This window comes from Poecilia mexicana, unplaced genomic scaffold (genome assembly GCF_051168715.1).
Source record: "Poecilia mexicana isolate PSO_F unplaced genomic scaffold, ASM5116871v1 scaffold_21, whole genome shotgun sequence".
In the NCBI taxonomy this organism is placed as follows: Eukaryota; Metazoa; Chordata; class Actinopteri; order Cyprinodontiformes; family Poeciliidae; genus Poecilia; species Poecilia mexicana.
The window spans coordinates 18,177,802-18,190,791 of NW_028263390.1; the positions used below are offsets into that span (position 1 = coordinate 18,177,802).

The 12,990-nt window shown below is 38.9% G+C and overlaps 1 protein-coding gene across 8 annotated transcripts in view; it reads left to right on the top strand.

Moving 5' to 3' along the window:
* Window positions 1-12,990, top strand: part of lama2 (laminin, alpha 2) — a 157,220-nt gene that overhangs the window by 141,657 nt on the left and 2,573 nt on the right. For 7 of the 8 annotated variants that reach the window (XM_088002062.1, XM_088002063.1, XM_088002065.1 and 4 more), the window contains 7 exons: window positions 1,014-1,165; window positions 1,262-1,438; window positions 3,422-3,611; window positions 5,452-5,544; window positions 10,618-10,730; window positions 12,603-12,696; window positions 12,853-12,948. In XM_088002062.1, coding sequence (XP_087858188.1) covers window positions 1,014-1,165; window positions 1,262-1,438; window positions 3,422-3,611; window positions 5,452-5,544; window positions 10,618-10,730; window positions 12,603-12,696; window positions 12,853-12,948 — 915 coding nt within the window. The remainder of the gene's footprint in view (window positions 1-1,013; window positions 1,166-1,261; window positions 1,439-3,421; window positions 3,612-5,451; window positions 5,545-10,617; window positions 10,731-12,602; window positions 12,697-12,852; window positions 12,949-12,990) is intronic. The other variant, XM_088002064.1, reaches the window with a different exon arrangement.

The window sequence follows — 12,990 nt, forward strand, 5'->3', positions numbered from 1 at the left end:
ATTTTCAGGTGGTAAATTGTCTCCCACTTCGCCCTCTGGCACACGGTGAATTAAAATTCAAATTAGCCTGACCCTGCACCGAGGCTCTCTAGCACCTCTGTGGCTCTCACTCCTCCTCTCCCACCCAATCTCTATCTAGTTCGCTGTTTTGCTCTCTGCCCTCTCATCTCTCCCCCCTATTATCTCCTCCTCCCTGCTCCTCTCATCTCTTATCCTTTCCTTCTTGCTTTCCACTCCTCTTTTTCCTTTTTATCATTTTTTTACACCCATATCTGTCTCTACTCATCTCTAGTTTTTTGTTTTCTCCTTAAATCCAGCTTTCTCCCTTTTTTTTGTCTTCTCACAAGCAGTTTTCTTTTCGGGGAGTTTACTGAACCTTTTTCTTCTCTCTCTTTGCCATTTTCTTTATAATAGAAGTGTGAGGTAGAGCTGTGATGAAAATTTCGATTAGTTTATATTGGAAAAAGCTTTGGGAATTCTTGTAAAGTGAGACGAGATTGCTTGTGTTGATCCAGACGGCGGCTGCCAGTGACTTTTAACCAAGTTTTAAAAAGTTTTCAATAATTTGAATTTATTATGTTTTGTGTTACGCTTCAAGGTTTTAGAATAATTGAGCAATTTACTGAAAGATTAGTTTTTGCACATTGAATCAAAACCTTAGGACTTGTTGCCTGGAGTGAATTTTCTCTTCCCCTGTGTGCTCAATGTTAAAAGTTTAAAACGAGGTTGCTTCAATCAAAAAGTCTGCGATCAGTTTGCATTTTTGTGAAGTGATGTGAACATATTTAATTTTTTTTGTCTCAAACCAATCACAAGTATGTCTTGCAGTTTTTGTTGCTCTCTCAAAATGCAATATTACTGACATAAATGTTTTACCAAGGCAATTTTAACTTAATTTAAAAAAGGATTTGATTTCTTGAAATGAAGTCATTTTATAATGATTTTTTTTTTTTAATTCCTGAAAGTTGTCTGCCTGTTTCACACCTAATATGTTTCATCTCCATCTCCTGCAGCCCTACCTTTCTGTCATGCTGAACAAAGGCTCTCTTGAGGTCCTAATAAATACCGGCAGTCATAATCAGCGTCACGTCGTCAGACGACCTGACCAAGGAAACCTGAGCGACGGCAGAGAGCATTCGCTACGCATAGAGAGGCTGCCTGGCAGGTGAGTGAACGACATTTTTCTGTCTGTGCTTCCTTCTGATGGCACGCTTTAAGATTTTATGAATGCTTCATCTTATTAATGTCTCCTCTTCACCAGATCCTTTGCAGTCCAGGTGGATGAGGAACCCAAGAGGGAGGCGCCGCTCCCCAATGACCAGCCAATTAGGCTGCAGCGCATCTTCCTCGGTGGTATTCCAGCAGACGTGGAGCAGACGTCCAACAGAGTCAATGTCCCATTCCAGGGATGCATATGGAACCTCATGGTCAATTCAGTGTATGTTTTTGTTTTTCCTCAGTTGATGGGTTTAGAAAACTTCAAGCAAACCAAAACTTGTCTCTACAAACTCCACGAGAATGTTCAGCCTGGTTATTTGGTAAATAATACAAAATACGAATACAGGAAGCAGTGAGAAGTATGATTCCATCTTAAAAATGGCATTAGACTTTACACAGCCTTGATCGTTGCAAACCCTCATCCATCAATGCAAACCGTTCTGGAGTTCATTTGGCAGCGTCCCCAGACCACCTTACACGGTCTCGTTAAGGTTGTTTTGGTCCTCACCTTAGTGCGACTGCTGTGTTTACATCTACATAAAAGAACGGCGCTAATGGAGAGGATGAACCAGAGTTTGTTTTAACTGGACTAAACACCAGGTGTGAAAACATCCCTCGAAGCCATCGTGTAAACACTCTGCTGAATTAAAGACTAGCTAATGACTGCAGGAGATCAATACCGGTATTGCTGCTGTTGGTGATGATGAAAGCCGGCGTTTTGTTCTGCCTGAGCAGCATCATTAGTGTTGTCTTATTAACATATTCATAACTTAAGCTACACTTACTCACCTTTGTTTGTTTCCCTGTTTTACCCGTCAGTGACCTCCCATCATCCCACTGGGAGGTCACTGATGGTGTAACATTTAGTGGTTATTGTCAGTGGTTTCAGCTTGCAACACACTCAAACAAAAAACTTTGTCATTGATAGGAAATGAGGCGGGCGTCTCTCAAAAGCTAACAGAGACAAAAGAAATGTCAGTTTTGGAAAGAAGCTGCATTCGTAAAAAAAAAATTCCAGTCAGAAAAATCATGTTGGTGACACTTACAATTTGGTATGAGATATGAATATATACTTTTTGGCTTAGCTTCAGTACACACAGCTTGACTATATTCCTTATGATTACAGTTCTAATGCATATTTATTTACATAAATTGCTGTAGCAAACTTCTGGTCCAGTGTTACCTTGAATCTTGGGTTCCCTTCACACCTGACTGAGACCGGGCCAATAGGGACCAGGACCTGCATGATTGTTTCAAATCTGAAAAAGCTAGTTTCAGTAAGAGTGCCGTCATGGCAGAGTGCTTTTAGTACTCAGAAAATTGCTTTTTTTTTTTTTTTTAATGCAGTTCTCCTGACATAACTCAATGTTTTTACTAGGAGTATCTACACTAGGATGTTTAACAATCTACCTATGCAGTCATTTCAGCCGTACTGTTAGGAAGCAAGCGCCAGCAGGACGTCAATCAACTTGGCAAAAGCTTTTGTGGATCCAGGCGAGGGGAGTTTCTGTTCAGGTTTCTGGAAACATGCACAATAAATCTAATCTGTGCAAGCCTTTGTGTGCGGGTCTCAGCCAAAATTGTGCATATAAAACTTATTATCTGTGTAGTTTTTGTTGATCAGTGTGAGCTTATCACACTAAAGCTCAGAGCCCTGAAATTAGTTTTTGAATATCATCCTACAACCGATGTATAATTGTAAATCCTAGTTCACCAAGTGCCAAAGCAGTCATTTCAAATGGGGGATATTTTTATGCAAAATGACAAAGTGTCAATCTGAAAGGTTTTAGTAACGTTTTTTCAACATTGATTACTCTGTATATATATGATTAAAAGATGACTTTTATATATTCATCTGCTCTGGATGTAGATCTTTTAAGAAAACAGAACTGTTTCACTTACTACTGGACTTCCTCAGATTATTTATTTTTCAAAGGGTGGCGTATATTTTGACAATTTTATTTTGTGGCTGTGAAAATGAATGTTTGACTTTTGTCTTTTACATGTAAGAAAAAAAATATCACTCCTCCCCCCCTCAGGCTGCAGGGACAAAGATACTCACTGCTTTCCTGGTGTTTGTGTTGTAGCTTTAAAAAAAATATAAACATTATTGAGGAAATATAACACACATCTCACATTGTTCTGTTGCTTCCCTGTGCCTCACCTCACCATGCAGCCATCATTTGGCCTGTTTGTCTTTCAGTCTTTCAGATTTCTCCAGGCCCGTTTCCTTTGAAAATGCAGAAATTGGCCAGTGTCCAAACCTTGCTCCGCCTCCGCCTCCTCCTCCCGTACCAGAAGAGGAGGAAACCACGGAGAAGAAGGTGGACTCAAAACCAGTCCGTCCTCCAGTCACCCCGGCTCCTCCCAAACCTCGTCCTGGTCGCCCAGATGTAAGTGGGAGTTCTCACACAATCTGACTAACGGACTCGTAAATTTCACATGGACCACATAATCCATGTATTTACTCATAAGCGCAAGTAGGGAAAAAAAAAAAAAGATTCACACGTTTGAAGGAGCAAACAGATGTCCCCCTCCACTATATTATGTAGCTTCGACTGTTAGAGGCATAATTCAAAGAACAAACATGCTCCCATTTCCTTCTGATAAAACACAGCCACGGCCCTCTGTGCTACCTTGGAGATTTATCACGCAGCACTTGTACAGCCCATTAACTCTTCTTTATAGTCGCTTTAGCCTTGAGTCACTAAACTCCACCTTTGGCAGCTTGTCAGGCGGTGCAGAGCCATAGTCTTACACTAGGCTAACTGTGCATGTCATTTATGTTTTATGAGTGCACAGGAGCCAAACGTTCTGAACTAACGTTTAGACGCTATGCTAAGAACCTGGCAGTGAGTGGCCTATTAAATACATACTCTTAGCATTGGGACAGATAAGAGCTATTTTACACATTTAATAAATATCTTGCAGTAGCCATCGGTTATCCGTTACCCACTTAGCTGCTAAACTACACCTATTAAAGCACATTGATCATGAAGCCAAGAGCCAAAGAACTGTGCCACCTCAGCTATAACTCTGTAGTTTGTTGCTTTATGGGCTCCAAGTTGCTTTTATGATAAAGACTGCAGAATGTGATAAGGCATAGGTCTGCCAGATAAACGGGGCTAACTGCCTTCAATGAACTTCACTTTGCTGGGAACTATAGAAAAATGGAGATTTTAATACTTCAGTGTATGGTCATTACTCCAGTGTAAATGAACAAAATGTATTTAGCACGAGTTATACCAACCATTTAAAGGGTTTTACACTACAGCGGCTTCCGCCCATTAGTACACACATTCACGCAGATCGGTGGGCAACTTGGGCTCAGATTCTTTGCCCAGGGTCACATCAGCATGTGGGAGGAGATGATGAATCAAATCCACCATTTTTAGATTACTAAACAACTGCTCTTCTTCCTGAGTCACAGACTCACAGAGCATTACAGTATGAACTCTATGAAGTTAATTTGAGTTCGACTGTGGGGCTATGTTCAGCAGCTGCAGATGGAGGCACTTTGAATGCATTTTGCTCTGGTTAAAATATTTAACACTGTTGGGACATCTCCAAATATGAACGGCGTCAAAAATCCCAGTTCGGATCATCAACTAGCTTCAGGATTGGTTGCTTAATCGTTAATTTTAAATCGCAAATCATGTTTTGTAAATATCCTGCATTATTACAACACAGTGATATTTGCCAATATTAGAACAAGTCTCAAGTAAATTGGAAAAACAATTTAAATGTATAGGTTTATTTTAGACTTTTTGTGACCAAAAAGATGTTTTGTCTTCTAAACTGATGAAACTGTTTTATTTTTATACAGTGAATTCCACAAATAGAGCTAAAATAGAGCCACACACAGCAGTACCCTTAAGGGAAGTTTAAAAAAATCTGTACAAAGCTACAACTTCAGGCATAGGAAGATGTATTGTTGATGCATCTTGTAATAAAAGAAGCTTTGATAAACCAGACATTTCCTTTTATTCCAGAGAACGTTACAGTTGCACAGAAATGCATCACTTATGAAATATGACAGTTTTATTTTCAGTTGGCTGCAAACAAAGTTTAATTTCCTTGCATGTTAAGAAAGTCACAGCAAAGGGAAAGCCTTTGCAGCGATGTGATTTTTCCTGATGACATCACTGCTTCGTTGCTCTTTGTGCTTCTCTGCTTAATCTCTGCGGCCGTCGTTAAACTCTTCCTTCCTGCTCTTGCGCTGCTGACCTTCAGGAGGCCACGCCCCCTGCCCCAGCTGCTGCCACACCCACCCCGCCTGCTGCTGTAGCGCCACCTACTGCTAAACCGGATCCTGGCTTAGACATGGTATACACTCACTCACAGACTGATGTCTCTTTAAATCAGTACTTTTTGAGAAAACACACACTTGAACTAAACATCAGTCTGTAAAGTTTTCTGTGTCTGCCCTCTAGCCTCTTTTCAGGACAAACTGATGATGAAGAGAAAAGTAATTCAGGCCACATAACAGTTTTTTATGGTTTCCAGCATTTACTATACGATTTTTTAAAGTTCCCGGACGTTGTACAGTTTCTCTTTCAGGTTTTTACTTTAAAGGCTTAAGCAATGAATTGAGCTGTTATACTTTAGTACAACTAGTTTGAGTTCAAATGTTTTCCAAAATGCATACATTTAAAAAAAAAATCAGCCATACTTTTAATTTATGATAGAATCAAATCCCCTTTAAAAGCTGTAGTAGGTAACTTTTATAAAAATATTGTTTTCATATTTGTTAAAACTGATATTACACAAGAGATAATCTGTGAAAAAATTTTTTAGCCCCTATGCTTCCCCCCTGTGGTTCTACTGCCATCTGCAGAAAAATCAACCAACCAATCAGTGAGGACGAGGGTCTTAAAACTGTCAATCATGCTTGTATGTGCTGCTCACACCCTCCCCTTTTCTCTCTGCTGCGCTACAGTTTGTCCCCCACACCGGATTAGCCATTAGCACAGCTGCAGCAAATCAACAATAAGCTTTTACGCACCATGGAGAAGGAACGTGTTTATCAAGTCTGTAAAGACCATTATTTACCTTTTTGGAAGAGGTTATTATGCAAAATGTACCCTTTTTTAACTTTATGCCATGTTTTACACATACAGTGTTTCTTTGACTCATTGATGCTTATTTGTAAAAGCCTTCGACCTCCCATGTCAGCCTGCTCCTGCAGCGCTCTGCAGTCCACAGCTGAGCTCGTCTCCCACAGATTAGCAAACACCTGGAGGAACTACACATCTAAACTGAAACGCTCCTACACAGTTGTAAACAGAATGGATGGAGGGCCTGGAGAAGCATTGTTATGATGATGCGCTGAGGGGAGAGTGACATATTTCCCTTTTACCCTTTGACCAATTCAGATACGGCTGATATGCAGTCAAATTTCTTTTATGTTTGACATATACAGCATTTCTATAACAACTGGCAGTAACAGTTACTTGATTGTGCTATAAAATGGCACTATGTGCCTGGAAAACCCATAATAGCACCCTTTAAAAAATAATAGATCAAAATCTGTTAATCTAACGAGTTGCTTAAAAATCCAATTGAAAATACTTGCAGACTTTTGTTTGCCTTAATATAGGGAGGCTTCTATTCAGTCGTCTCCTCTGAATCCTGCTATACGTCGGACACTGGCGTCCTCATGACTGTTAAGGGGTTAAAGCCTTTACACTAGGGCTGAAACGATTCCTCGAATGATTCGAGTACCTCGATTACTAAAATTCCTCGAGGAAAATTTACCTGCCTCGAAGCTTCGTTAATTTATGTTTTATTAGTTAGCGCACCGTGTTCCGGCCGGGACTTCATTTGCGTTGCGCGGAGCTCTCACTTCCGCCTCTGAGTTGTTGACAAAAGCTAAGTCTCAGCGGCATAAAGTCCAATCTTCAAGATTGGCCCGTGAGGATTTTATTGATTGATGATAATGCCCGACTTTTTATCGTTTTGGGGGAACCAATAAGCATCCTTAAAATGACTGGGGAATGCCTGGAGTACGGCAGCATTTCTCCTCCGGGGCTGCTGGTTGAAAGCGAACGGCGGGAAGAGCGCTGAGGTGAGCGGATAGACTGAACAGGGCGGGCGGCTGAGTAGCTGATGCTTACCGTGTAAATGTAGCTTTACCGACGAACCGCACAATAAATTTCATATCCCGGTCTGAAGAAACGGGTGGCGGAGCGCATCGTACATGGCTGGTAGATGAGTTTCTGAGTGTGACCAGTGAAGGTGTCGTAAATATCCCGTATTGCTTCCCCCCGTGTTCGTCCCCCGGTCTAACGGTTCGTCAGTCCGCTGGTCTATTTCCTCCCCTCCACCCCATGTTCGTTCATTCGCCCTCTCCTCCCACTCCAGGCGGCATTTCCCGTATTTTCAAACCCAAAGCGTGACAGGTTAGGTGGCAAGGTGAGTTTAATTAATCTATTAAACTCACTGAAGATGAATACATAAACTAAAAGCTGGATTGTAGACATTTTTTATAAGCATATTTGTGAGCCTGCCTCTTTGTTATTAAATTCAATATGATTTCAGATTTTTCTATAACTTTTCTTCTGGTTAACTTAGAAAGTGAGCCATTATTGTTACAGGTTAGTTTTCTAAACTACAAAAAAGCAACTGTTAGGGATGCTCAAATATGAAAAATTGGACTGATATTGATATCTGATAGTAACACCGGTATTATGCCAGATTTACCAATATTTCATTTTATAATTTTTTTTATCCGATTACTCGATTAATCGTAAGAATAATCGATAGATTACTCGATTACTAAAATATTCGTTTACAACAGCCCTACTTTACACACTCAAGCATCCATGTAATTCTAATTAAATTAATTATTAATTCCTCCAGATTTCTGATTCCATTGGTGTGACCTCAAACGAAAGTCTATAATGGAAAACTGCCTTCCTATTGTTAGTTTAATGGAAAGACGCAGAAGGGACGAGAAGGAAGGATGAAAGAGGGTATAAGGCAGAAGACAGAATAAGGTTCAGCCTTGGAGGAAGGGATAAAAAGAGGGAGAGTCTTTCTGAACAGAACACTCCTCGTCCTTTGTTGGCTTAATGGAAAGACGGCAAAGAGCCCAGAGAAGAATTGAAGGAAAAGGTTTCTGAACATGTGACGTCTCTTTTTTTTTGTTAGATAGGGGAAGCATAAGAAAGGAAAAGGAGAGGGAGGTTGAGGAGGCGGAGTAGTGTATACGAGGACAGAATGAGATAAGAGGTGAGTGTCGGCTGTAACAAAGCAAGGTCACAAACTGGGAATGTCTTCACTTGAAAGAACAAGAGCGGTGGCGATTGAGACACATACTGCTGTCTCAGATTCCCCTTTTTATATTAACTTTGTTTCATACTTATAAAGAGTGGATGAAGGATCCACTGACTGTGTGGAGAGTTGTTTACAACTCTGTCTTTAGTACATTTTGCCAGAAAATTAAATTAATTGCATCAGGCAGCCAACACAAAAGCTGCTTAATTGTGAACATGAAGAAAATAGGCAAGGATGTGTATTTAGTCCAATTTGCTCTGATCCCTGAAAATAAAATCCAGAGCAACCAAATGTCTTCAATAGTTACCTGAACAGACGCCAACTATGCATCGTTTCATTTGTGTAAGTACGGATGATCAGCGGACATTTCAGATGTTTGATTTTGACATTTCAGGAATAACGTTCACAGCAAAGCAACATCCTCACAGAGGACTGTTCAACCTGCCATCTGAAAATGTGAAATGTGTGGAATAGCTGCAAATTTCCTAAGATCTATCCATCCATTTCAATTTTCAGGTCAGGAAGAGAAGGATTAATCAGATAATTAGTATAATGGCTAAAGGCAACTCTGGAGGAGCTGCAGGTATACATAGCTCAAGTGGAACAGCCTGTTACTGTTTAACTAAAACTCCAAAGAAATCTTGTTAAAATCTTGTTAAAACTCCAAAGAAATCTTGTTTCCGATTATGTCACAAGCCATGAACAAAGGTGTAAACACTTCAAGGAGGTTATTTACCCTAAAGATCCACAGCTGGGGAAGGACAGCAAAGTATCGTCAGCAGAGCTGAAGGCACACCACAGTTTTTTGTGATAACAAAAAAAGAAATCCTAGTAAAGTATTAGATAGTGACGATTTTTAATTTTTACCAGTAAAGAAAAACAGAAGATACCCTGAAAGAAAAGAAAAACAAGTGAGCACAGAGAGGAAGCAGCTGGTACTTAACAGAAAGGAGAAATTGAGTAACAGAAGCGAAATGGGAAGATTTCTGGTGAATATAAGGATGTGAACATGAAAGCAAGAATATGGAAATGGATAACAGTCACAGAGAAGAAGTGGGCAGAAAGTGAAAATGAGAGGAGAGAAATAACACTGGGGTAATGGTGGAGGAGGACCTGCTCAGGAAGAATATGACAGCATACGAAGTGGAGACAGTAAAGGATTCAGCAAAACAAGGGAGTCCGTGTATAAGGTTCTGAATTACAGTAGAAATGGAAAATGTATGCTTAAGCATTAGGAGAAAGTAAAGAGTGGTCGCACTGCAAACTTTGTCAGAGGAACTAAAGAAAAGCAACAGTCAAAGTAAAAAAGAAAGGTAAAGTTTTTTGGGGGAAAAAAGCCAGACATGACTAAACTGTAATTTTTAAAATACTTAGAAAAGGGAAAATAAACCTTGGTATTAGACAAAAGACCAATTATGGGAAGAGAATGCTTTAAAAATAACTTTAAAGATAGAAAGAAAAATGGTAGAAGTTAAATTTTGCTCCAGAGAGAAAATTTTAATTAAAGTTCAAAAGTGGTGACAGTTCCAGACAAAATAGAAATTTCAAACCAGATTGAACAAATGAGACGTAGAGAGCCTAAAAGGAAGTGGAACAAGGAGGATTAGAAAGTTACAACAATGACACCTTGTGGATAAAAGTGGAACTGCAATCTGGGAGTAAAAAAAAAAAAAAAAAAAAAAAAAAAAAGCAACTAAACTGCTGAACAAATATTTTTTAAATAAGTGTTTCTGTTAAGGAAATAAGAAAATTCATTAGAAAACCAAATTTACATGATGAAAAAAAAAGTAAGTTCATTGTTACTATTCAGGGTGCCAATTGTAATGTGATGCTCAGGATGATTACTTTTATTTGAGTTATTGCATTTATAATAAGCAATTATAAATCTATAATATGAACTCAGACATAAGTCAGTAACTATTTGTAGTTGTATAAAAAGCAGCTCTATAATCCACAGTGACCTACCAATGCCTCATTTGCTCCCATATCAGAAGCAGGGACCCAATTAGAGTGATTGGCAAGTGTTGAACCCGGGTGTTAAGGCTCCTGTTGACAGGAGGAAATGGGAGCAGTGTTGTGAGACCCAGTCAGTGGAGCTGACATGTTGTGTCCAATCTCCAGGACTCGTGTGCATCAGCTGTGGCCCCGACGTCTCTTGAAAAGGCATATCAGTTTGGACTGACCAGAAACAGTCACATGACCTTCGCCTTTGATGACACCAAAGTCAGAGAGAGGTAAGTCTTTAATTTCAGTGTCTTGTATTTGATTTCCTGTCGGCAGTCTTTTACTGCTCTAACATGACGGGAAACGGTGTGGCCCGTTATGTAGGTGGTAAATCACACAGAACTGTGTGCTGGTTCAACTTTCCCACAGCACCTGGAGAACCCTAGTGGTCAAATGCAGCATGTGCAACATGACAACCCCAGTGAGTGAGCGATACTTTTGACAGGATGAGATTCCCATTCCCAGAAGTGAACGAGCTGACTGATCTATACATTGACACCAGTCCTTGTGCTGGTGCGCATTTATGGTGGAAAAAGGAAAAATATAAACATGCTATCTAAAGGCAAATAATAGCTTATATATTTTTTATAATATGAATCTGGGAAATTGGAAATTGCATCTGCTTTAGTGTCAAACTTGTTACTTTTATCTTTTGCAAATGTGCAACTTGCCTAGTATTAGGCAGCCTTTTGAACTTTGTTTTTAGTTTCATTACAGCCACAAACTTCACTCTGTTGGGACTTCATATGACAGACCCACAGATGTGAAAATACAGAAAGTGTAAAGGTTTTCAAAATGTAGTATTTTACTAATAAAAATCTAAGTGGCAGGCACTCATATTTTTTAGTAGAAGACATGTTGAAAACATAATTCCCAAAAACAATGCAAAAATCTTTTAAATGTAAAGTAACCAATAAAATACCACAATTTAAGTGATCAAATACACAGTTTTCATATAGTCTTACATTCAGATATCTAAACATATTATTATAAATCATATTTTGGCTGCAAAGTCACAAGGGTGCTTTAAACTGTGCCAAAATCTGCAAATATAAAATCTTTTCCCCCAAGAATTACAGTATTAACATATCACAATTTCCTGCAGTTTTTACATTTTCAAAAGAATTGTATTCAAAACGAATAAAACATTTACATAACTGGTTGCTAACATGACTATGCGCTCTGATCTAAACTGGGATATTCCTGAATATTGTAGATGTGCCCCTGCTCCAATGCAGATTTAGATTCAGAAAACTATTAATCCTAAAAAGCAATTCAATTAAAGTTGGGCCCATTCATTACAGGAAATAAATTCTACACAGCTGAATTAATGGCCGAATAACATCCTTGGAGTATGATCAAATTCTGCAGAGGCCTGGTAATGAACCATTGATTATATTCAGGTGTGTTAAACCAGGGAAGGTCTAAATGGCTGGAGTTGAACATCATTGAGCTACATTTCATTGCACCTTTGGGGTTATTTTCCAGCATTAGCCTGTTCTTGGTTTCATCCACTGAGCAGTTTTCTTAGTTTAGTTTGTGGAAAAAAAATCAGATTTTTTTTTTAATCATTCTTCAAAACTGTAATGTTCTTTCTTGATCTATTATGTGAGTATGAGAAAACGTTTGAGGTACACTGGCAAGATTTATATAAAACTACATATTTTTACTCTGTGATGCTATAAAAACATAAACAAGTTAAAATTATAGAAACATTTCTGCATCTTCACAGTTGGATCGGTAATTTTTTTTTATTTTTTTTACAATTTGATCAGAAATTCTTTGTGTAAACATCTCATAAAATCAGTAACTGTTTCATGCTTACTGTAGTTTAAACTAATGAAGGATAAACAGTTGTGAGCAAAGGCATAGAACACCATCAGACAGATTCTACCACCATCTCTCTGATCTACTGGATCCATTTTAATCCTTCACAATCTGCTACAATCCCACCACCCATCCCTACTTTACGATACAAAATGGAAACGTATTGAAATTACAAATTTTTTTCAGTAAGTGAGTCACTCCAATGTACAAAAATACTTTTATTATGACTGCTAAGGTGCATCTTGAAAAACAATCTGCATGCCTGTTTGTCTCAGGTTGATTTTGGAGTTCGAGTTGAGGACCAAGGAGCTTTCTGGTCTTGTGCTCTACATGGCAAGAATAAACCATGCAGATTTTGTCTCTATACAGGTATGGCTGCTTTGTACTCTCATAAATGCTCATTTGATTCCTCATTGACTCAATCAGAACAGTCCTAATTGCACTGACAACATAATCAATCACCCTTTCAGTGTTAGACATTAGACATCTCTTATGTCTACTAACTTTATCAATCTCTGCTTATAGATCAAGGAAGGACAAGCCTGTCTTGGATTTGATCTTGGTCATGGAAACATCTCTGACTGTGTTCCTTTCTCTATTAATGATGGTAACTGGCACAAGGTAAAAGCCCTGCTTTATTACTATTATAATAGATTGCTGTAA